Source organism: Aquarana catesbeiana, linkage group LG09 (assembly GCF_042186555.1).
Source record: "Aquarana catesbeiana isolate 2022-GZ linkage group LG09, ASM4218655v1, whole genome shotgun sequence".
In the NCBI taxonomy this organism is placed as follows: Eukaryota; Metazoa; Chordata; class Amphibia; order Anura; family Ranidae; genus Aquarana; species Aquarana catesbeiana.
In genome coordinates this window covers 234,112,105-234,139,014 of record NC_133332.1, presented here as the reverse complement: position 1 = coordinate 234,139,014, position 26,910 = coordinate 234,112,105, and the positions used below count along the sequence as shown (strand labels likewise).

Genomic DNA, 26,910 nt, shown 5'->3' with positions numbered 1-26,910 from the left:
CAACCAAGTCTGTCCTGTATTTAGGAGGATTGTCTATAATATATGCATGCAGGCGGGGAATTAACTCTTAACATCCATCGTATCACTGGGTACATTATAACATTATAACTATGGAGGCACCTAAGCCTAAACATATCCCATGAACAAAAATTTGATTCACCATAAATCTGACCCCCCAACAATAGTGAAAACAAATAGCGGCGCTAAACTCATTAAAATTATTACATCAAGTGAATAATTGCAACACGATCACTATAAATAATAAAAAAGTGAGTGATATGACTCTAAAACACAGTGCACCAGATAATAGAAAACAGTGTCCTGATATAATGAAGATCTTCAGTTAAACAAATCTTCCACCACACCTCTGTGTCTGTGATTTTACTCCCCTTAAGAAGACAAACTCACCAGCTGTTATTGCCTTACACTCTCGTGTTCGGATAAATCGATTACGCGTGACGTAGTATGCTGTGACATGGGACGCCGCACCAGGAAGGGGGGAATCGGCTCCAAGGAACGGGTGAGATTGTCACCAACCAGTGCACTCCTTGGGTCTGCCGTGACCGCTACAAGCTGGATTCTTTCTTTTGGAGTTTTCTTGATGTGACAATATGCTGTGATTTGTTTCTCTGCCTGATGTGATTTTATGAGATGTGAGTTCAATGGTGGAAGAGTTTGACATTTTAATAAATTTAATTACGGTATTACACTATTGGAACACTTCTTTTTTACATGTGGAGAGAGCATTTTTGAAAACTCTGGATGCTAGCGTTGGACCATCGGAGGTCACTATTTTACCCCCATCTATGTGGGTTAGAGCCATTTAGCCAAACACGAGAGTTTAAGGAAATAACAGCTGGTGAGTTTGTCTTCTTAAGGGGAGTGAAATCACGGACACAGAGGTGTGGTGGAAGATTTGTTTAAATGAAGGTCTTCATTATATCACGTCACGGACTTTATATAGTATAATCATTATCACAATTTTTTATCACCATTTTTGGATTTATTAAACTTTTTGGTTGTTCATTTAAAGCGGGGGTCCACCCACACCGCCAAAAAAAAAAAAAAATATTAAAAGCCAGCAGCTACAAATACTGCAGCTGCTGACTTTTAATACATGGCCACTTACCTGTCCCAGGGTCCAGCGATGTCGGCAAGCGATGTCGGCAGGCGACGCCGAGAACCCGCTCGGCTCTTGGCAGCTGCCGCCGCCATCCTAGGTGAGGGAATCAGGAAGTGAAGCGTTGCGGCTTCACTTAATGGTTCCCTACTGCGCATGCGCGAGTCGCGCTGCGCGTCCCAAGTGGTCCCTGCTCTCTCCTGGGAGCTGTGTGTTCCCAGGAGACAGCGCAATGGGGACGGGAAGAGGCGTAGACTCCCATGGGAGTCTATGCCGGAAGTGGGTGCAAATACCTGTCTTAGACAGGTATCTGCACCCCCCTCCCCCCTGAAAGGTGCCAAATGTGACACCGGAGGGGGGGAGGGTTCCGAAAAGCGGAAGTTCCATTTTTGTGTGTAACTCCGCTTTAAAGGACTTTATGTATTTCTTTTTAGATCACTTATTCACACAATTGATCAATTTTCCATTATCAGGACACTGTTTTCTATTATCTGGTGCGCTGTGTTTTAGAGTCATATCACTCACTTTTTTATTTTTTTATTACTAATAGTGATTATGTTGCAATTATTCACTTGATGTAATAATTTTAATGAGTTTAGCGCCACTATTTGTTTTCACTATTGTTGGGGGGGTCCGGTTTATGGTGAATCAAATTTTTGTTCATATATTCACTCACACTAAGTGGCTGCTCTGTTGAGGTAATATTTCCATGAGCGCAGTGTTGGGAGTATAGGAGTGGGCGGATTTCCTATATACCATATTTTTCATAAACATATCCCATAACATAAATAATTAGCAAATGCTCGGTTTCCTAATGATCTATTACAATCACTATCACATAACAGACTAATTAATCACTGTCTATTTAAAAGCACCAAAAAAAGGGATTGTACCCGCATATAACACCATTCTAAATATCGGTCAATTGTAACATGTATGTCAAGTCTATACCGATAAATTAGTCACATTTTTTAAAAAATCGTTATAAGATTAGAATAGCATAGGTGTCTCCATATAAAGCACATTTCATATGCAAAACATTTCCAATAAATAAAAATTAAAAATAAAATAAACTAAATAATAAAAATAAAATAAATTAATTTAAAAAAAGGTGAACAAAAAAGATTATTAAAATGAAAATAAACTTGGACATGAAAAATAATCCCACATAAATACCAAAGTATGAAATACATCTAAGAAAATCTCCAATGAGAACACGTAATGGTGTTTTAATCTATCCGGTGTATAAACAAACAGCAGCATTAGAAGAGCCAGCAGTGAAATGAAGTTATAATTTGATTCCTAAAAAACTAATAATTACTGATAAAACAATTAAGATCAAGCTCAACGTTCATCCCCTTAGGATATAAAGTATCTGTCAAGTATATCCACTTAGTTTCGCACTTAGATCGCGAACTCTATTCGCTCCTCTCCACATAGATTTAGTTATCTCTATACCCCAAAACTTCAAGCCCGAAGGGTCTCTATTATGTTTACAACGAAAGTGCATTGACACACTGTGGTCCTTAAAACCATCTTAATATTATTATTGTGTTCAGACACTCTTTTTCCTAATGTGCGTTTTGTGTGACCTATATACATTAGGCCGCATGGGCACTGTACTGCATTTACCACGTGTCGAATTACATGTGATGAGAGCCTTAATTTTAAACATTTTATCATTAGCAGTTGAGCAAAACTCAGTTATGCCTCTTATATGTGTATTCACTTGCCTACAAGTTAAACATCTACGGCAGGAATAGAAGCCTGCCCCATTCTAAAACTTTAGAGGTTTAATTGGGGGATCTATGATTTTCTTTACTATTGTATCCCCAAATGATGGTCCCTTCCGATAAATGAATCTTGGGTCCTTGGGTACTGCTTTCCTTTAAATCTTATCCATACCTAAGATTGACCAATACTTTCTAAAAATGGTTTCTACTTCTTTATATTGTGAATGAAAGTTGCTTATAAACCCCCATTCATGACTCGCATCATTAGATTTGACTTTATCTGTCAAACACATAGTTTGTTTAGTATGCTCGACTTCTAAACCCTCCTATTGTTTTCAGCCAAGTAAGCTGCCATCTTGGCCTGTGTTTAGTCTTCAACTGCCATGGTGCTGCACATGCGATCAGTTATGACACCAGCCATTGGATGGTTTGACAATTTGGTTGAGAGCACAGCTAATTTGACAGTTAGTATTTCTGGCATGCAGGAAAAGTAAATGGATTGACTTCCACTTCAGTTGTTCACCTATTTCACAGCTTCACTTTATTTCTCACTTTTTTCAACTCATTTCTCAATGCAATCACATGCACCTGTGTCAATTCTTCGCTCTTCACATCCGATGATGTGTAAATTCTCTTATTCTGTTCTTACTCTCTAACCCTATGATTTATTCCCTGTGGGTGAGACAAAACCTGTCAGGGGGCATGGCCAGAGGAGCGGCATTGACTGAGGCTTTCAAATGTATACGTCCATACTAGGATTGTCTATGGCGAGTGGTGGTTTTAAGCTAAAATGTTCAGATGATTCAGGTGACAAAGCTTTAGAGGGTATGCTTCCTTGGTGTCTTCCATATAATTCCACCCCACTTAGTGAGTCCTCGGTTCTGTACTAGTGTCTGAAGGTGATGGACCTTTTCTCCTTCATGGAGAAAATCACCCTTAGCTCAACTAGTTTAATAGTTTTTTTTTATTTTATCTTCCAATTCTTTATTCAAACTCAGTTTTCTACTGCCAACAAAGAATCAGTGTGTCCAGATCGGGAGCCATCCCTGCATCCCACGCTGTGGAGATGGCCTGTAATGTTTCTTCGGGCACTGGATCCTGTATGAGCACTCACCTTGACACTTGATGCAATGCGTTGAGTTGGCTGCAGGGTGCTGTACAAGTCCAGGATTGTGGTCCATTGCTATGGAACACAGAGCCCGATGACCCCTTTGGGAGTATGCCCACCGTGATGGGCAAAGCCTGGACTTAATAAACAGTCTAGTGTCATAGACTGGTAAGATGGGGTCCCCCTGTATCTCTGAACATTACTATAAAAACTGGGCTATGTTTGCAATGTATTCATCTCACAGTGTCAACTTGCTGGCGTTAAAAGTTAACCACTCAGAGTTTAGTTTCAGGTGGATAACCAGTTGTTACATCACACCACTAGTCGCACACTTTTGCCATTTCTGCCTGAAGCCCTTATAAGGTACTTGGGTGCTTCCTCCTGTCCTTTACCTGCAAGCATTTGTTACAGGACGTCTACACATGGGTTGCTGCGTAGCCCTTACGGATAGGCTTACCGTATACTCTGCATTCTATTCTGTGAGTACTCCACAGGGAAATACCCTCACTTGTAGCGTGGTGACCAGGCGAATGGGAGTCCACAAGCACAACACTTAACCTCAGAGTGACAGTGTGTCCCTTGCACCAAAACAAGAGCCAGCTCTAACATCGGCCTTAACATCATATTCCAGCTTTCAGGCACCCAACAAGTGGCCTATTTAACTAAAGCAGACTTGTATGCTTCTGTGTCATATATTTCCTTAAACAAATTACGGCCATAATACAGCCATCTTGGTCCAGGGCTCTAAAATACCACGCCCCTTCTCCTACTCCATTTCTCAACCTGAGTCAGATTCCACAGACACATTAGGGTGCCCTAATACATGTCATGAGACAAATTTACAGAATGGCTCTAATGTCCATTCCCATGTGCAGAATCGTATGGCTGAAAGCATGGACAGCTGAGGCTGCCTACAAAAGTTTCCCCCATGTATGCCTTTCCAAGGAAGACATCTGTTTTGGTGAGGCACTTGATCAATTTATCAAAGAGATCACAGGTGGGCTTTTTACTTCCACATCAGAAGATCCCAAAGACCTCCTCAGGAGCCCCTAGCTCTTGTAAATGCAAAGCACCTATCTACCCTAACCAGGCTTCAACTTCAAAAGCTAACCTAAACCTTTCAGTGCAAGCCTTGGCCCACACAAGGCCACAAAGCCTTTTGCAAAGCCCTCTTCACAATGAAGGGTCGCCCTCGTTCCTAAGAGGGGGGACATCTTTTACAGTTTGCCTCTCTCTGGGTCCAAGATCTGTGGTTCAGTTGGTTTCAAAGGGCTACAAAATAGAGTTCAAACACTATACCTCCTCACTGGTTACTTCCTTAAAATAAACCAAAAACTGCCCAAGGACAGTTAGATGTTCAGAATGCCCTGAACCATTTTTTGTCCAGGGAGTCGTGCCAGTAAAGCTACAAGATAGGTTCAAAAAATTCTACTCAAACCCGTTTACTGTACTAAAGCCCATTCGTGGTATTCTTCCTATTCTGGACTTAAAGTCCCTCAACGAATTCCTTCAAATTCCCAAAGGCACAAGGGAATACATGGCATCTGTGGATATCCAAGATGCCTATCTGATTGTTCCCATTTACCCACCTCACCTTTTCTAAGCTTTGCAGTGGCAGACAATCCCTTCCAGTTTATTGCACTGCCCTTCAGTCTAACCTCTGCTCCCAGAGTGTGTCGCAAAGGTCTTGGCACCACTGCTTGGCCTTCTCAGAACTCGGACATCTAAGTCACAGGCTATGTAGACCAGTCTTTTTCAACCAGCGTGCCTTTTCGGTTATTCAGGGGTGCCTTGACAGAATGCCTAAAAATTGCCCCAAATTGTCCAAAAATTGTCAACAAGCCTGGATTAAGGTGGATCAAGCCTGCCTTTTTATTGGTACACAAAGGCTCAGGTTTTCATTGTGCAGCATCACCATCTTGAGCAATGTGCAGGCCAGCTGCTGGCATCCTCATAACCAATCCTTTCATTGATTTGATAAGGATGACGTCAGGCGCCTGAGGGTGTCCTTGTTTGCTGCTTCCCCAGCCCACTTGATCAGCACTGGGGTCATGATAGCTGAACGATAGAGAGAGATATTGAGGGAGGATAGAAACACTGCAATACTAGTCAGTGACGGGTGCAAAGGTATATTGCTTTGTAAGAATCCCCTCTGCTGTTGACTGTCATACATTTGTAGGCGCCACTGCATTATGTAAAACTATTTAGTTTTAGTTTTTTACATTTTAGAATGGGGTGCCTTAGGATTGTCAATAATTTTAAAGGGTGCCTTGACTGAACAAAGGTTGAGAAACACTGATCTAGACAACCTTCTTCTGAAATGCTCCTCTATTCCAGCTATCAGAAAATGTCCATAGGACAATTCAGATGCTCTAGGCCCGGGGTCGGTAACCCATCGATCGCAGGCCACCTGTCAACCGCAGGTAGGTGACAGGGTAGCCCAGGAAGGGGTCTGCGCCGCTGACCCAGCAACTGCTAGTGCCGGTCCTTTTCTTTCCTCCCCCAGCCTCCTCCACTGCGCCTTCGGTTCTTCTCTCTCCCTCCCCTCCAGCCTCCGGCGCTGTGAACAGCGGAGAGTGAGAGGCAGCACAGCCCAGGATGGAGGGCGGGGGAGGAGCTAGCCAAGTTAACTTTTCAAGTTAACCCGCAGGTCAATGTTTGCTAGGTCCTAAGCAACCAATCACCAGCTTGTTAATATTTAAAAGTCGCTCTGCCAGCTCCTGCTCCCACCCCCTCTACAGAACTGTGCTGCTTCTCAATCTCCTGAGGTGCACAGGTAGGATGCTATGGGAAGGGAAGGGGGAGAGAGGATACTAGTGTGTCTGTGTGTGTGTGTGTGGAGGTGGGGGTGATGTGAAGGGGGCAGTGGACACTGTTATGGGGACAGGGCTACCCCCATAGCAGTGTCCTCTACCACACTTCACATCACCCCCCCCCCCATCCCTGCATTCTGAGCGTAACGCACTCCTGATCCCAGCATTCTGAGCGTAACGCACTCCTGATCCCAGCATTCTGTGCGTAACGCACTCCTGATCCCAGCATTCTGTGCGTAGCGCACTCCTGATCCCAGCATTCTGTGCGTAGCGCACTCCTGATACCAGCATTCTGTGCGTAGCGCACTCCTGATCCCAGCATTCTGTGCGTAGCGCACTCCTGATCCCAGCATTCTGTGCGTAGCGCACTCCTGATCCCAGCATTCTGTGCGTAGCGCACTCCTGATCCCAGCATTCTGTGCGTAGCGCACTCCTGATCCCAGCATTCTGTGCGTAGCGCACTCCTGATCCCAGCATTCTGTGCGTAAGGCACTCCTGATCCCAGCATTCTGTGCGTAAGGCACTCCTGATCCCAGCATTCTGTGCGTAAGGCACTCCTGATCCCAGCATTCTGTGCGTAAGGCACTCCTGATCCCAGCATTCTGTGCGTAAGGCACTCCTGATCCCAGCATTCTGTGCGTAAGGCACTCCTGATCCCAGCATTCTGTGCGTAAGGCACTCCTGATCCCAGCATTCTGTGCGTAAGGCACTCCTGATCCCAGCATTCTGTGCGTAAGGCACTCCTGATCCCAGCATTCTGTGCGTAACGCACTCCTGATCCCAGCATTCTGTGCGTAACGCACTCCTGATCCCAGCATTCTGTGCGTAACGCACTCCTGATCCCAGCATTCTGTGCGTAACGCACTCCTGATCCCAGCATTCTGTGCGTAACGCACTCCTGATCCCAGCATTCTGTGCGTAACGCACTCCTGATCCCAGCATTCTGTGCGTAACGCACTCCTGATCCCAGCATTCTGTGCGTAACGCACTCCTGATCCCAGCATTCTGTGCGTAACGCACTCCTGATCCCAGCATTCTGTGCGTAAGGGACTCCTGATCCCTGCTTTCTGAGCGTAACGCACTCCTGATCCCTGATTCTTTCATTCTGAGCGTAACGCACTCCTGATCCCTGCATTCATTCTGAGCGTAACGCACTCCTGAGCCCTGCATTTTGAGCGTAACGCACTCCTGAGCCCTGCATTCTGAGCGTAACGCACTCCTGAGCCCTGCATTCTGAGCGTAACGCACTCCTGAGCCCTGCATTCTGAGCGTAACGCACTCCTGAGCCCTGCATTCTGAGCGTAACGCACTCCTGATCCCTGCATTCTGAGCGTAACGCACTCCTGATCCCTGCATTCTGAGCGTAACGCACTCCTGATCCCTGCATTCTGAGCGTAACGCACTCCTGATCCCTGCATTCTGAGCGTAACGCACTCCTGATCCCTGCATTCTGAGCGTAACGCACTCCTGATCCCTGCATTCTGAGCGTAACGCACTCCTGATCCCTGCATTCTGAGCGTAACGCACTCCTGATCCCTGCATTCTGAGCGTAACGCACTCCTGATCCCTGCATTCTGAGCGTAACGCACTCCTGATCCCTGCATTCTGAGCGTAACTCACTCCTGATCCCTGCATTCTGAGCGTAACGCACTCCTAAACACTGCACTCTTCTTGTAATATTTTTTTTTTGTGTCGACTGTTTTGGGCTCTATTTTGGGGTTAACAATGTATCATCACCCGCAGTAGATCACAAAGGCAGTGCGTTTTGCACACTATGCAGGAAACATACATGGAACATGCCTTTCTGGCATCACGTTCTGGTGTGAACCGGCCCTAACAACAGGATACTGTGCCTGGTGATCTTTGACGTCATCATTGTTGTTCAAGTAGATCTCTATCTCTCTAAGGTTGCCTACCTCTACTCTAGGCCTTTGGCTGAGTGATCAATTTCAACAAATCTGCCCTCCAACCTTCCCTTTACCTGGAATACTTGGGTGTGGTCCTGGACTCATCCCAAGCAATAGCTTTTCTCCCAGAAAAGAAAGTTCTTTCTCTGAGAATACGTGCTTGAGAATTGAGATCTAATAGACATCCCACAATAAGACTCTCCAGGAGAGGTTCCTTCGAGGCAGTGCCATCCGCCAATTTCCATTCAAGACCTCTCCAACTCAACATCTTTACAACCTAGAAAAACCATGCTCCTTCTCTCGATTTACCCTTGCCAAGCAAGGAATTTAACTCATACTTTATCGCAAAAGAGACAAGTCTCTCAGGCTGGGGAGTGTTCTTGTCCTTAACAGTCCAAAGAATATGGTCACTGGTGGACAATCTTGGAACTCGGAGCAATCTGGTTGACCCTGCAGCACTGGACCCCCCTTCTGAAGGAACGCCCAATCAGCGTGCAGTCAAACCATGCCACGCTGTGGCCTACAACAATCATCAAGGGGGTACCAGGAGTCTGGCTGCCTTGAAGGAAGCAAACTAGATAATCTAATTGACAAAAACTCACTGTCCAGCGATCCCAGGAGTGGACTTCTGGATTCTGGATTTCCTCAGCCGCCACTGCCTGGATCAAGGGAAATGGGCCCTTCATCCAGATATTTTCAATCTGATATGCCAAAAAGGGGGGATTCCAAATGTGGTCATTCTAGCCTCCAGATTCAACAAGAAAACTACTTATGTTTGTTTTGTTGCCAGAACCAGGGACCCTCTAGCTCTAGCCTCAGAGTTAAACCTGTGGTCTTAGTTCAGGCTAATGTATGCCTTCCCTCCAGTGCAAAGTCTTCCTTGTCTGCTCCAGAAAATAAAGTAAAAAAAGGAAAATGGCTATCCTAAGTGTACTAAACTGGCCCAGAAGAACGTGGTACATGGACTTACTCAGACTTCTAGTAGATGACCCTTTGACTCCTCCAAGAGACCAGTTCTGCTATCTCAAGACCCTCTATTCCATCCTGCTTCTCAGTCTCTGGCTTTAACAGCATGCCAGTTGAAGCCCAGGTCTGAAAGGGTAGAGGGATTTCTGAGTCTACCATTCTTACCTTGCTAAAAGCAAGAAAAGTCTCTTCTAGGAATATCTATTATCATACCTGCAAATATTTTTTTTGCCTGGTATGAACACAGACACTTCGTCCCAGAAATGACTTCTGCATTCTGGCCTTTCTACAAATGGGTCTTGACCAGAACATGGTCTTATGCACTTTCAAAGGGCAGGTGTCCTCATCCATTCTGGCCTCTCCCTTGTAGGTGTATCTTGTATTATGTCCCCCTTGCAGCACCATGTGTGTTCCGTAGGATCTTAGCTTGAATCTCTCTGCCCTGCAGAAACCACCCTTTGAACCTATCAGGGATATTCCCCTAGAAGATCTCTCCTCCAAAGCCTTTGTGGTCACCATCATGTCTGTAAGACTTGTTCCTGAATTGGTGGCCCTAAAACATCTGTCACCGCACATAGTGTGAATTGGCCCTAAAGCAATATTAAAGAGGAACTAAACCCATTGATTTAATGGTTTAAAAAAAAAAACGTTACATTCCCGACATGGTGGGAATGCTGTCACATTTGCTTGTGCTCTCAACCAAACTGTCAAATCATCCAATGGCTGGTGTCATAACTGATCACATGTGCAGCACCATGACAGTTGCAGATCAAACAGAGGCCAAGGTAGAAGCCTTCCTGACTGAAAAAGATAGAAGGGTTTAGTACCACTTTAAACCCAAACAAAACATTTATGTTGCAACTTACCAAGTCATAGCTGTGATGGCTGTATTAGTTTTCTTTTTAGGCTTGCTTTCTTCCATTTTCTTCTGGTGGTCTGTTGTTCAACAGAAACGCTCTTTTGCAGTTGCAGGGATGAGACAGACCATTTAACACTGGCAGGCTGCTTAAAATAATCAGCATTTATTTAGGTAAAACCTTTATCCCAAAAGGTTAAAAAATGTTTGCTGTAACTGATTATAAAGTGTGAGCTAGAGTTCAGCATCAATTTGTTACTGTATTTAAATCTGACAATAACTGGGTATCCTAGATGATACAGCGCCCTTCAAACAGAAGACACCCCCACCGCGCCAATGACTCTAAATACCTAAAAAAAGTTAGTGCTGACCAGTGCTAAATGGTGAGCTCAACATAAACGTGAAATATAAATTCTAAAATGATAAGAAAAGCTGCCCCTTAAAAAATAAAATATGCATACCAAATATTTAATCCTAAATGCCACTAATTGCCCAAATAACCCCTCAAGGCACATAGGATAAAAAAGGGGGCGCTATAAATATATTGTGTGACCAAAAATCTGTGTTAGCACAATAGTGGTGAAACCCTTGTGTTACTCGTGACACACAAGTAATGCTACCAATCTCTGAATAGCATATAAAATAAATAAATATATGTGACATACAGGTGGAACACTAAGTGCAATCACTACACTCCATGCTGTGACATATCAAAACTTCACACAACAGTCCATATATTTCAAATAAATCCGTCCAAAAGGAACTGCTTGTGACAACATCTAGTGTAATATCAGGTGCATATACTCAGGTGTCTTCGTGTGTCTTCCACCTCACCCCTGTGTTCAGTGAATCACACCCTCCAGAAATGCACTCACCGATTAACAATGCCAGCACTTTCATGCAAGGCAATACACGCTTGTTTTACCACACTCAGGGGTAAATGGAGCAATCGGTGTCCAGGAGGATAGTTGTTAAATAGATCCACATGAAAAAAATAATAAAGTGCTCCAATAGTGTGAACCAGCAAACAACATTTATTAAAAAACCACTGCAATCTTCAACTGATGCACTCACATTCTTCAACTGATGCACTCACATTATACCAAAGATAAAACAGCAGAAATCGTGTGTAGATCACATCAATCTTCAAGCAAGTGTGGATAATACAACAAAACAACTATTGGTCACGGCGGACCCGAGGTGTGCTTTCACTGGGCTGCAGTCTCACCCCTCCCTTCGGCTATCCTCCGCTCCTCCGTGCACTCAAACTTCCTGCCTCCTGTGTGGCTAACAGCGCTGTGTGTCACGTCTCACAGCCACGCCCCCGACATGTTTCGTCATAGGTAGACTTAATCATGGGATTGGCTGTGTCTGCTGTCCTTCACCCCTTATATTTGCTCTTAATTGACGCCCATTCGGCCGCGCATTGCGCATGCGCACACCTCGCGTCCCCGTTCTGCTGATTCTACACAAGATATCACATCAGACCAACTGACAGGCGGGATCGAGCACATACATTAATAAAACATTATACATAAATCACATTATTATTATACAGTATTTATATAGCGCCAACAGTTTACGTAGCGCTTTACAACTTGAGGGTAAACAGTACAAATACAATACAATTTGATACAGTAGGAATCAGAGGGCCCTGCTCCTTAGAGCTTACAATCTAAGAACCTATACCCATTTTTTATATTGGGCATGTGCTCTGAGATCCTGATCCTCAAGAGTCGCTTAGTTCTTCCTACATAGGAGGCCACACGGGCACCACATTAAATAAACGACATGTGTAGAATTACATGTGCTGAATTCCTTGATTTCAAAGGATTCTCCCTCCCTATTGGTTACACTAGTAACTCCTCTATGATTCACTCTTGTTGTCCGGCAACAAATGCACCTCCTGCAACAGTAAAAACCTTTAAAATCAAAACCGAACACCTCTTATATGTAGGGAGAACTAAGCGACTCTTGAGGATCAGGATCTCAGAGCACATGGCCAATATAAAAAATGGGTATAGGTTCCACAGTGTCTCCCTGCATTTTAAAGAAAAACATCAAAAGGATCCCTCCCTATTACAGTTTTGTGGGATAGATGTAGTCCACCCCTCTTGGAGGGGGTCCAATAGAGTTAGGGACCTATCCCGAAGGGAAACCAGATGGATCTATCTTTTGAAGAGCCTGGCCCCCAAGGGGTTAAATATAGAACTAGATCTGAACTTCCAATTGCTGTATTAAAAATTGAATCCGTTATGGTGAGCTGGATAAAGCATCCTATACAGATTCGCCCACTGGTCAATAGTGGTAACTGCACGCATCATCACTTCCAGCCTTATTACATGCTAGCTGATGTTCAAACAGCAAGTTTCCACTAGTAACCAGTATCCATATTGCAGAATGCCTAGCTTACATAAATGTATCATGGTGAGAACCTCTCTTATTTTAATATATCACTCCCTGCGGGTGTAAATTTAAAGTTAAATTTTTTTTTTTTTTTTTAAAGTTAAAAATTGTAAAATGTATAATCTATGTTAAAAATTAATCTAATATAAAAATCTGAACATATGGTGGTATCCTCATATAAGTATGTTAATGACATTATGCTGACACTCCATACATGCTTCATAAGGAACATCTCACAAATAAATTACCACGCTCCAAATATGTCCCCACGGGATGCTTCACTGTACAGTATATGGGGGGGGGGTCTATCTTAGTAATGATTACCTCACTCCCCATCTCTTTAGAGCACATTTTAATTACAACAGTGCAACATACCCCTTCTAGATTGCCATATAGATGGAGTGAACAGGGCGGGGACTGATGAAACTATAGATTCACCAACTCCCCTCACTCTCACCCAGGTGGGGGTATCATATTATATAATTATAATATTTATTAGTACCTCCATATCTATAAAACCCGTATACATAGAAAAGTACCTACTATGCTGGAACCCTAAAAAGGACACCAAAAAGGACACAATCCTAAAACTGAGATAGCATCATATTAAAAATCGTTGATAAAACAATTCAGATCTAGTTCTATATTTAACCCCTTGGGGGCCAGGCTCTTCAAAAGATAGATCCATCTGGTTTCCCTTCGGGATAGGTCCCTAACTCTATTGGACCCCCTCCAAGAGGGGTGGGACTACATCTATCCCACAAAACTGTAATAGGGAGGGATTTTGATGTTTTTCTTTAAAATGCAGGGAGACACTGTGGAACCTATACCCATTTTTTATATTGCCATGTGCTCTGAGATCTGATCCTCAGAGTCGCTTAGTTCTCCTACATATAAGAGGTGTTCGGTTTTGATTTTAAAGGTTTTTACTGTTGCAGGAGGTGCATTTGTTGCCGGACAACAAGATGTGAATCATAGAGGAGTACTAGTGTACCAATAGGGAGGGAGAATCCTTTGAAATCAAGGAATTCAGCACATGTAATTCTATACATGTGCTTTATTTAATGTGGGTGCCCGTGTGGCCTCCTATGTAGGAAGAACTAAGCGACTCTTGAGGATCAGAGCTCAGAGCACATGCCCAATATAAACAATGGGTATAGGTTCTTAGATTGTAAGCTCTAAGGAGCAGGGCCCTCTGATTCCTACTGTATCAAATTGTATTGTATTTGTACTGATTACCCTCAAGTTGTAAAGCGCTACGTAAACTGTTGGCGCTATATAAATACTGTATAATAATAATGTGATTTATGTATAATGTTTTATTAATGTATGTGCTCGATCCCGCCTGTCAGTTGGTCTGATGTGATATCTTGTGTAGAATCAGCAGAACGGGGACGCGAGGTGTGCGCATGCGCATGCGCAGCCGAATGGGCGTCAATTAAGAGCAAATATAAGGGGTGAAGGACAAGGACGAGGGACGTGCCTGCATTCGCTCTGCACACAGCTACAGGAACTTACTTTGGACCCGGCTCTTACTCTGGTGGTTACACTGATTTTCTCAAGCAACACGGTGTGCTTCATGATGAATTAGGATCCACTGTTATTTTTATCCCTTTTTCATCCCAGCACCGGTACTATATACCTGTGAATGTACCGCTATGAGAATCTTTTCTTATCAGCAGCTACCATCACCTGCTGATTAAGTGGTCTGCAGATATGGTTCACCTTGATGTCCTTTCCTTGCTGTGTGCATACATAGATCACAGGCACTTCTGACCTTGCCTCTCTACAGCTTTTAGATATACATGTCTACTGTATGCCCCCTGCAGGCATAATTTTACGGCGCGGTCTGCCTGCTCCCCCTGTGGGGATCCCCTTGGGTGGCTGTGTTCCCCCTCTCCCTCTCTTCCCTCCCGTCTTGGGCACTGACGCCCCAGAATTTTTTATATATATCCCCCCTAGAGCTCCTGTTCCCTGAAGAAGCCAATGTTTTGGCGAAACATGTAGGAAAATGAGCCCCCCCTCCTTCAACCGGCCACTTGCCATCTGGCCCACTTGACCATTCTTAGGGGTCACTTACAGTACATGTATCCACAAAAATTTGTATAATTATTGTATGAATTGTTTATAATGTACATTGTATTTATGATAGACTATTAATAAAAGTTGTAATTTTAGTATTTTTTGTTTTATCTGTTCTTCTCTAATCTTCCTGACCCCTAGCACCGCTATAATCCCTTGTCCACACACCCATAAAGCGTGTATTGCCTTGCATGAAAGTGCTGGCATTGTTAATCGGTGAGTTCATTTCTGGAGGGTGTGATTCACTGAACACAGGGGTGAGGTGGAAGACACACGAAGACACCTGAGTATATGCACCTGATATTACACTAGATGTTGTCACAAGCAGTTCCTTTTGGACGATTTATTTGAAATATATGGACTGTTGTGTGAAGTTTTGATAAGTCACAGCATGGAGTGCAGTGATTGCACTTAGTGTTCCACCTGTATGTCACATATATTTATTTATTTTATATGCTATTCAGAGATTGGTAGCATTACTTGTGTGTCCACGAGTTATATAAACACAATAAGAGGGTTTCACCACTATTGTGTTAACACAGATTTTTGGTCACACAATATATTATAGCGCCCCATATTTATCCTATGTGCCTTGAGGGGTTATTTGGGCAATTAGTGCATTTAGGATTAAATATTTGGTAGTGTATTTAAATCTGCTAGTATTTCTAAAACTGCCCTCCCCAGACTGACAATGCTGTTTTCCAAATCTGCCCCCTGTGCTCATTCATCCAGAGTGGTGACTATACAATACAGAAGGTGTGTTACTGGCCAGATCACCAGGGGAGAACAAAAAAAAAAAAAGGAATGCAGCCACCACATCTAATGATTGGTAAGCTGGAATTAACTACATTTTGGGTTTAACACCGCTTTAAGATGTATCTGTGTTGTAAATCAGTGGTTCTGGATGTACACCTGGGCTAAGAGTATAAGGGCTGATTTACCCACAATCCTTAAGAAATGAGAAATACAGTACTTGTTTTTAGAGCTGAAATAGAATTGCAAAATGTAAATTCCCAAGTATGGGTAAAGTGCAGATCCATTTGAAGTTGTTGCCTTGTTCTGAATTGCTCCTACAGAGCTCTTCAGTGAATCTAATATTGTGTCTGTGTTTCTCTAGGGTTTATGCAGCTCCTTCCTCATCAGATGACCACAGAAGGCCTGTGCTGGGCGAGATTCGTGGCCCTAATGAATTCTTTGACCCTCTTAACCACGTAATCAACATTCATGGACATATCATTGGCATGGCTCTGTCTCCTGACCACAGGTACTTTCTCTACGCACCTTTATATTTTCCTCCTGAGCCAAAATCCTTAGAAGAAAATGGTAATGCTTTGCAACACACAGCTGATGTCCCTGCTAGTGATCCAGTAGAAGAGTTAAGTAAATAAGAGTATGTTCAAATAGAAATATAGGGTGATTGCAGGAAAAGACCAAGCAGTCCATCGAGCCTGCCCCATATATATATATATATATTATATATATATATATATATATAATATATATATATATATATATATATATATATATATATATATATATATAAAATTATACGACCTGGAGGATGGGGTAAATGGTTCAGTCTCTGTATTTGCGGACGATACTAAGCTAAGCAGGGCAATAACTTCTCCGCAGGATGTGAAACCTTGCAAAAAGATCTGAACACAATTAATGGGGTGGGCAACTACATGGCAAATGAGGTTCAATATAGAAAAAAGTAAAATAATGCATTTGGGTGGCAAAAATATGAATGCAATCTATACACTGGGGGAGAACCTCTGGGGGAATCTAGGATGAATATATGGAAACACTGCGCTAACAAATGAAAACAGGAAGAGCAGCTACATACAGTCTGACAAAAACAATGAATATATAGGATAAAAAATGTAGCGCATAATAAACGTGTATAAGATCAAGGCCAAAACAATACTGGAATTGGTGCTTGAAAAAACATTACTGAAACGACAGCCAAATGGCAAGTGATAAACATAAGTCAATGGGTAAATATAAGTGTAAGGAATATAATGTCCCGCTACACAGGAAGGTGAATATGCTCCAAAGGGTGATGGTATTCCAATAGTTGTCAGAAGTTAAACTTCGCCAAAACTCGACATTTCAACAAGATAGAACAATCATGCAAAAGATGGTGTGTAAAAAACTCTTACCAGATCCTGTGGATTCCCATGTCAGCGACAGGGAATCTCATGAGCAGTGTGCCACCCAGGGCATGAAAAGAGACGTCTTGTCACTCGAATCCTCTAGGTTGGAATCTGCATGGATCTCCAGGGGCCGCCAGGCAGGTCCTCACAGTAGACAAACCGAGGTATAGATCAGGAAGCAACTCACTTGTGGAGCTGTAGTAGGCACTTAACCTCATTCGGAAGGTATGGAGAAAGAAAAAATATGCCTCCACATAGTGCAGATAAATAGGGGGTATTATTAATTCTAAAAAACCTTTAAACAATAAAAACATGATCACAATGAATAAAAAGGAATGGGCAACATGAAGGATGGTGAATGGGCCCTTAGTAGATGATAGGCTCAGCAATGGCATGCAATGCCAAGCTGCTGCTAACAAAGCAAACAGAATATTGGCATGCATTAAAAAGGGGATCAACTCAGAGATAAAACGATAATTCGCCCGCTCTACAAGACTGCTCCGGCCGCACCTAGAGTATGCTGTCCAGTTCTGGGCACCAGTCCCTCAGGAAGGATGTACTGGAAATGGAGCAAGTACAGAGAAGGGCAACAAAGCTACTAAACGGTCTGGAGGATATTCATTATGAAGAAAGGTTGCGAGCACTGAACTTATTCTCTCTGAGAAGAGACGCTTGAGAGGGGATATGATTTCAATATACAAATACTATACTGGTGACCCCCACAATAGGGATAAAACTTTTTCGCAGAAGGGAGTTTAACAAGACTCGTGGCCACTCATTAAATTAGAAGAAAGAAGGTTTAACCTTAAACTACATAGAGGGTTCTTTAGAGCGGCAAGGATGTGCAATTCCCTTCCATAGGCGGTGGCCTTAGCGGGGGGCATTGATAGTTTCAAGAAACTATTAGATAAGTACTGAGCGACCGCAACAAACAGGGATATACAATGTAATACTGACATATAATCACACACATAGGTTGGACTTGATGGACTTGTGTCTTTTTTCAACCTCACCTACTATGTAACTCTATCTCATCTATCTATCTATCTATCTATCTATCTATCTATCTATCTATCTATATATTATATACACAGTGGAACATCAGATTACGAGCATAATACGTTCCAGGAGAATGCTCGTAATCCAAAGTACTCGCATATCAAAGCGAGTTTCCCCATTGAAGTCAACAAAAATAATTTGTTTTGCATTGACTTCAATGGCATGCAATACCGCATGCGGCCAGAGGCGGGGGGGTGCCGGAGAGCCTCTGAAACAGGCCGGAAAGGCCCGAGGACAGCTCGACAGACCTCGGCAAACCTCGGAAAGGCTCGGGAACGTAGTATTTCCCAAGTCTTTCTGAGCATTTCCAAACGGCTCCACTCGGCGCCGTTCGACTCCGGCGCCCTCCCACCTCAGGCCAAACACGGTACTGCACACCGCTTTGGCCTGAATCCTGCTTCTTTTGCGAGACAACACTCGCAAAACCGAGTTAGGATTTTCCAAAATACAGTGCTCGTATTTCGAAATGCTCCTTAACTGCGTTACTCGCAATCCGATTTATATATATGTATATGTATACACACACACACACACACGAAAATCATTATAATTAAACTGCAGCTCAGTTTATATCATGTGTTTTTTTGGTTGATATTCTGTGTCTCTCTTTTAAAATACACCTATGATAAAAAGTATAGACCCTTCATTTCTTTGCAAGTGAGCAAACTTACAAAATCTGCAGGGGATCAAATAATAATTTTCCCCACTGTGTATGTATGTGTGTATATATCTATATATCTCTATCTATAGATAGAGATATATATATATATAATATATAATCTAAGTTTACATACCCTGGCAGAATTTATGATTTCTTGGCCATTTTTCAGAGAATATGAATGCTAACACAAAAACATTTCTTTTCACTCATGGTTAGTGTTTGGCTGAAGCCATTATCAATTAACTGTGTTTACTCTTTTTTTAAATCCTAATGTGACAGAAACTACTTAAATGACCCTGACCAAAAGTTTACACACCCTGGTGATTTTGGCCTGATAATATGCACACAAGTTGCCACAAAGGGATTTGAATGGCTATTAAAGGTAACCATCCTCACCTGTGATTTGTTTGCTTGTAATTAGTGTGTGTGTATAAAAGGTCAATGCGTTTCTGGACTCCTGACAGACCCTTGCATCGTTCATCAGTGCTGCACTGACGTTTCTGATTCGGAGTCATGGGGAAAGCAAAAGAATGTCAAAAGATCTGTGGGAAAAGGTAGTTGAACTGTATAAAACAGAAAGGGATATAAAAACATATCCAAGGAATTGGGAATGCCAATCAGCAGTGTTCAAACTCTAATCAAGAAGTGGAAAATGAGGGGTTCTGTTGAAACCAAACCACGGTCAGGTACTGTAGACCAACTAAAATTTCAGCCATAACTTGCAGGAAAATTGTTGGGATGCAAAGAAAAACCCCACAAATAACTTCAGATGAAATACAGGACTCTCTGAAAAACATGTGTTGTGGCTCTTTCAAAATGCACAATAAGGAGGCCACTTGAAGAAAGATGGGCTTCATGGTCGAGTCGCCAGAAGAAAGCCATTACTACGCAAATGCCACAGAGTATCCCACTTACTCAACGCCAAACAGCACAGAGACAAGCCTCAAACCATCTGCACAGTCATTAGGAGTGATGAGCTTTTTGGCAACAACCATAAACGCTACATTTGGAGAGGAGTCAACAAGGCCTATGATGAAGGTACGGAGGTGGATCGCTGATGTTTTGGGGATGTGTGAGCTACAAAGGCACAGAAAATTTGGTCAAAATTGTTGGCAAGATGAATGCAGCATGTTATCAATAAATACTGGAGGAACATTTGCATTCATCAGCCAAGAAGCTGCGCATGGGACGTACTTGGACATTCCAACATTACGACAATGATCCAAAACACCAGGCCAGGTCGACCTGTCATTGGCTACAGCACAATAAAGTGAAGGTTCTGGAGTGGCCATCTCAGTCTCCTGACCTCAATATCATTGAGCCACTCTGGGGAGATCTCAAACATGCAATTCATGCAAGACAGCCCAAGAATTTACGGGAACTGGAGGCTTTTTGCCGAGAGGAATGGGCAGCTTTACCATCTGAGAAGATAAAGAGTCTCATCCACAAATACCACAAAAGACTTCAAGCTGTCATTGATGTTAAAGGGGGCAATACAGGGTATTAAGAACTGGGGTATGTAAACTTTTGATCAGGGTCATTTGAGTAGTTTTCTGTTTGCCATTATGATTTAAAGAGTAAACACAGTTGATTGATATAAATGGCTTCAGCCAAACACTAACCATGAGTGAAAGAAGTTTTTTGTGTTAGCATTCATATTCTCTGAAAAATGGCCAAGAAATCATAAATTCTGCCAGGATATGTAAACTTATGAGTGAGCACAACTGTATATATAATGTGTATATGTCTCTATATATGTATATGTGTGTGTGTGTGTGTGTGTATGTATATATGTATGTGTGTATGTGTATGTATGTGTATATATATATATATATATATATATATATATATATATATATATATATATATATATATATATATATATATATATATATAATATTGTAGCAGAGCGTCCTAGAGAGAGCCATGTAAAGTCCTGTTCGGGGTTTATACGTCTCCCAGGCTCCTCTCGTACACATTCAGGAATCTCTGATCCATGATCCAGTTCGGGTCTTGGTCCTCTTCCCCAGGCTAATTTAAGCTCACCTGAGCAGACAGCCTTTGCTCTCTGCTGGGAAACACAGACAATGCTGGTCTGTGAGAGCAAAAAGGTTGGTAAAAAGCTGTTAAGAAGTCTATGTTGAATCTGACAAGCTCAGCCTGGTAGTTAGGGCCTGCATAGTGTATAGGTAGAGCCGAGACACGGCTAGGTTTTTGTTTGGCTATTTTGTTCTGAACGCTGTACAGAACCTCTATAGACTTGTAAATTATCACCATTAAACACTTCACTATTTATCACTACTTCACTTGTTCTGATATCTGTGCCTGAAAGCCTGCTTGTCCCAGGAAGTTTTTGTAACTGCTACCTTTCCTCTGGGTGTGTATATATATATATATATATATATATATATATATATATATATATATATATACACACACACACACACACACACACACACACACACACACACACACACACACACACACACACACACACACACACACACACACACACACACACGACCTTTAATGGCATCCAAGTCTTATTTCGTAGGGTTCAATATTGAGTTGGCCCACCCTTTGCAGCTATAAGAGCTTCAACTCTTCTGGGAAGGCTGTCCACAAGGTTCAGGAATGTGTCTATGGGAATGTTTGACCATTCTTCTAGAAGCGCATTTGTGAGATCAGGCACTGATGTGGACGAGAAGGCCTGGCTCGCAGTCTCCGCCCTAATTCATCTGAAAGGTGCTCTATCGGGTTGAGTTCAGGACTCTGCAAGCCAGTCAAGCACCCCAAACTCGCTCATCCATGTCTTCATGGACCTTGTTTGTGCACTGGTGTGCAGTCATGTTGGAACAGGAAGGGGCCATCCCCAAACTGTTCCCACAAAGTTGGGAGCATGAAATTGTCCTAAATGTCTTGGTACTAGAACTAAGGGGCCAAGCCCAACCCCTGAAAAACACCTCTACATCATAATCCCCCCCCCCCCCCCCCCCCCCCACCAAATAATCTAGACCAGTGCACAAAGCAAGGTCCATAAAGACCTGGATGAGCGAGTTTGGGGTGGAGAAACTTGGCTGGCCTGCACAGAGTCCTGACCTCAACCCGATAGAACACCTTTAGGATAAATTAAAGCGGAGACTGCAAGCCAGGCTGTTTCCTCCACATCAGTGCCTGACCTCACAAATGCACTTCTGGAAGAATGGTCAAACATTCCCATAGACACACTCCTAAACCTTGTGGACAGCCTTCCCAGAAATGTTGAAGCTGTTACTATGTTTATCTCAGATTGGTTTTGAACTTTCCTTCTGCTAGTTTTGAGGTTATGTCCTCGTGTTTTAGTGATGACTTGGAGCTTACAAAAGGCTGAGGACTGTCCCCATCCCTGCGTAAAGGCACTGGGCTGCCCAGTACCAGTGCTGTCATGTCAAAAGGAGAGCAAGTCACATGCCCCTCTATACCCAGATGTACTGCCTATTTTTCTTCACTCCCATCAGCTAAACGAAGCAAGCAGGAGGGAACGCAATCTATAATCTTTTAGCCTAAATTTGTAGCTTAAAAGTAAAGTAAGCTGAACAGCAGAGTTACAAAAGTGAAATATCGGAATTTTTTAGACAGACCAGGCTACATTACATACTTCCAAGTAACAAAACATATTTGTTTTAGAGTTACTCATCTGTTTTCTGAAAAAAAGGAATATTGACTTCCCTGTAAATTCTATATTTTGGAACATAGTACAGAACACAGGGCTAATAATAATACACCCTGGGTTATAGGCTTGTACCTTTATGTAATTGGACACTGGTAAAGCTTTAGAGGACATGACCCCTGGGTGTCCCCCTATGACCCTACCCACCCTGTGAATCCTCAGTTTTGCTGGCGGCCTTACCTGGGCAACAGTTGCTTGATGTTAGAATGGCCAGAAATCTAAAATTGTGCAGTAACCATGTATTAATGCAGAAGGCGCTTTGTCCTTTTAAAGTGTAAGCTCTTGAGATATGTTGTCTTATCTACCCAGTGTAGTTGGATTTTAAAGCAGGGTGTTCCTTGCAAGGTCTTGAGGGTATGACAGATAGGGATACAAAAACACAGTCACTTCCAGCGCTAATAGGTCTTCCAAGGTGTGGAGTAACAGATGTCAAATAAAATGGTGGTGTGAAAGATATATATATATATATATATATATATATATATATATATATATATATATATATATATATATATATATATATATATATATATATATATATATATATATATATATATATATATATATATATATATATATGGTATCCAACACTGGGTGGATGCTGCCTTCCTCAGGTGAGGTAATCCGAAAGGAACTACAAGAAAAACAGAAATGGAAGGCGCGCACACCCAGTGCATTACCAAAGATAATTTAATAATAAGAAATTTTTATATAAAAGTGGGTACTCACAAAATGCAACTGACAAAAGGCCATAAAAACAGTGCATAGACATGCGCAGAACACGGGGTACAGCTAACATGTTTCAGGTTTTAGTCTCTCTGATGGCTCTGACCACGTTTAGGCAGTCAAAAGCAATCTGCTTTAGGCCCCTTTTTCACCAGTGGACTCATCGAGTCCGCCTGATCCGACCACCCATTATTCTGTATGGGGCGACAGATGTCAGCGGACGTGTCCATCGATACCTGCCGGCATCCGATCCGATAAAATCCGCTAAAAACTGATGGATGGGAATCGTTCGCCATCTGTCCGGTGGATGTGATGACAATCGGTTGGAAACGGACATGCAGTCTGTTTCCATCCGACCACCCTATAGAGGACAGCAGGCTGTGTCCGTGTCTGCTCTGCATTACATAGTGGAGCGGACACGAACCTGTCATCCGTCTGCTCAGCGGGGAACAGTGGACAGATCCCCGCTGAGCAGGCAAATCCACTTGGATAGATCCGCTCTGTCTGAAAGGGGCCTAAAGTGCTTTAGAGCAGTGATGGACGATTGACAAGAAAGGAGGGACTTGGGCCCAAATTGAAATTGTCTTTGTGAAGAATGAGGAATGGCTCCTTACTAGAGAAAGTTGCTAGACAAGTCTTGACAGATGTGATTACCACCAAAAAGGGAGTTCCCTGATGGGCTCAGAGTGGGTTCTGCAGGGCAGAGAGAACCAGATTGAGGTCCAGAGACAGCACAAAGTGCTGTAAGGGACATCTAATCTGAGATACGCCTTGAATAAATGTTTTTACAAAGAAAAGAATGGACAAGGCCAAAACCTGGGTCAAGGTTAAGTGCTGATTGTAGGAAGACAAAATTGTGAGGCACAGAGTAAACTCTGGGATTACCTGTGTTCACACCAGAGGGATTTCCAGGTACAGCAGTAGCTTATTCTGGAAGTGGCTTTCTTTGTTTTAAGTAATGTGAGAATAACGGCTCAGGACCTGGGCTTCAACAGCCATGCCATTTAAAGCCAGTGACTGAAATGAAGGATGGAACAAAGGGACAGACCCAGTCCAAGACAGCAGGTCAGAACTGTTTGGAAGAGGCCAGGGATTTTCTCCTAGAGGACAGAATTTGTGTACTAGATTCTCCTGGGTCCGTTTGGTGCACTGATAATTACTGGTTTCTTCAAATGCTTTATTTTTTGGAGTAGTTGAGGCAGAATTTCCACTTAAGGAATAAGAGCATCCAATGCTAATTGGTCCTGGCCACAACTAGAGGTAACTTGGAACCTGGATGCAAGGATATCCATGTCCAGAATCCCCCATTTCTGACATACCCAGTTAAGCATGTCAGGGTTAAGGGCCTATTCCCCTTTGTCCAGGTGGTGATGGCTGAAGTAATCCACCTTCCAATTGTTCACTCCTGGGATGTGGGGCAGCAGTGATCACTGGACTGTGTTCTCCAACCATCAAGTCTACACCTAAGCAGTTAATGTGTTTTTCAGGCATGTTTTGCATTTTTAAACCTGCGTTTTTGCATGCATTTTTCATTTTTGTGTTTTTTTTTTTTTTTTTTTGTTTTTACCTTTAAAATCACTGTATATAGCTGGTTACAAAGGAGCGGGCCAGGAAGCCGGCCATCGCACCCTTAACAACCGATGAGTCGTAAAAAAAATAAAATCGTAAAAGAAACGTAGTGGGGTCCTTCCCTAAATCCATACCAGGCCCTTCAGATCTGGTGTGGATTTAGAGGGGAAACCCACTCTAATGCCCCGTACACACCGTTGGACATTGATCGGACATTCCGACAACAAAATCCTAGGATTTTTTCCGACGGATGTTGGCTCAAACTTGTCTTGCATACACAGGGTCACACAAAGTTGTCGGAAAATCCGATCATTCTGAACGTGGTGACGTAAAACACGTACGTCGGGACTATAAACGGGGCAGTAGCCAATAGCTTTCATCTCTTTATTTATTCTGAGCATGCGTGGCACTTTGTGCTTCGGATTTGTGTACACACGATCGGAAATTCCGACATCGGATTTTGTTGTCGGAAAATTTTATAGCCTGCTCTCAAACTTTGTGTATCGTAAAATCCGATGGAAAATGTGTGATGGAGCCTACACACGGTCGGAAATTCAGACAACAAGGTCCTATCACACATGTTCCGTCGGAAAATCCGACTGTGTGTACGGGGCATAAGAGTTAAATAAAAAATGGTGTGGGTTTATCCATACCAAGCCCTTCAGATCTGGTGTGGATTCGGAGGGGAAACCCACACTAAGAGTTAAATAAAAAATGGTGTGGACGAGCGAGCGCCCCCTCCTGAACCATACCAAGCCACATGCCCTCAAAGCACCTTGTCCCCATGTTGATGGGGACAAGAGCCTCTTCCCCACAATCCTGGGCTGTGGTTGTGGGGGGTCTGTGGGTGGGGGGCTTATCGGAATCTGGCCCCCCCATGTGAATGAGTATGGGGTATATAGTACCCCTACTTAATTACGAAAAAAGTGAATAGAGTTCCTTTACTAAAAAATTAAAAAAACAGTGCTGCCCCCCCCCCCCATGTAGATCCATCTTCAATCATGGCGCCACCAAAAAACGAAGAAAAAAAAGCTCCACTTGCCACGAACGCTCATGCGGTCTGCCTGCCCTGCCTTGTGACATTTCCTAAATAGCTATAGGGTGGGGCCACCCGGTGACATCACCTGGTTGCACCGCCCCCTGTGATGTCATCAACCAGTGCATTCTGGGCCATCCACTTCATGGTAGCGGTGCCACCAGGTGATGTCGCCGGGTGGCTCTGCCCCATAACTATTTAAGAAATGTCACATGGCTGGGCAGGCAGACTGCGGGAGCGTTCGTTGCCAACAGAGCTTTTTTTTTCCTTTTGTTGTGTGCGGCAGTGGTGGCATTGTCGTGATTAACGATGGATCTACACAAGGGGACATTGACAATCCCTTTATCAAAAAATAAAAAACAAACTCTTATACTGTCTTTATTCACTGTTGCCCTATACTCATTCACATGGTGGGGGCCAGGATCTGGGGGCTTCCAGATTCCGATAAGCTCCCTGCCCGCAGACCCCCACAACCCAGGGTTGTAAGAAAGAGGCTCTTGTTCCCAACATGGGGACAAGGTTCTTTGGGACGGAGGGGGCAGAGCCCCATACTCATTCACAAAAGGGGGCCGGGATCTGAGGGCACCCTTGTTAAAGGGGGTTTCCAAAAATTCTGATAAGCCTCCCACCTACAGACCCCCCATCACCACAGCCCAAAATTATGAAGAAGAGGCCCTTGTCCCCATCAACAAGGTGCTTTGGGGTGACCCAAAGCACGCACCCCCCCCATGTTAAGGGCATGTGGCCTGGTAGGTTTCAGGAGGAGGGCGCTCGTTCGTCCTCTCCCTTTCCTGACCTGCCGGGCTGCATGCTCGGATAAGGGTCTGTTATGGCAGGAAACCCCGCTGACAGCTGATGACTCATCAGTTGTTAAGGATGCGGCGGCTGGCTTCCTGGACCGCTCCTTGGCAACCAGCTATATACAGTGTTTTTAAAGGGGGTAAAAGAAACCCTGCAAAATGCATCAGAAACGCAACATTTGCATTTCTGGTGCGGTTCCATT

General features: G+C 43.3%; 1 protein-coding gene across 1 annotated transcript in view; it reads left to right on the top strand.

Annotated features, from left to right (window-relative positions):
* The window catches only part of FBXW5 (F-box and WD repeat domain containing 5), an 81,745-nt gene that overhangs the window by 32,570 nt on the left and 22,265 nt on the right, over nt 1–26,910 (top strand). The window contains 2 exon segments of the mRNA XM_073599959.1: nt 16,109–16,144; nt 16,147–16,255. Coding sequence (XP_073456060.1) covers nt 16,109–16,144; nt 16,147–16,255 — 145 coding nt within the window.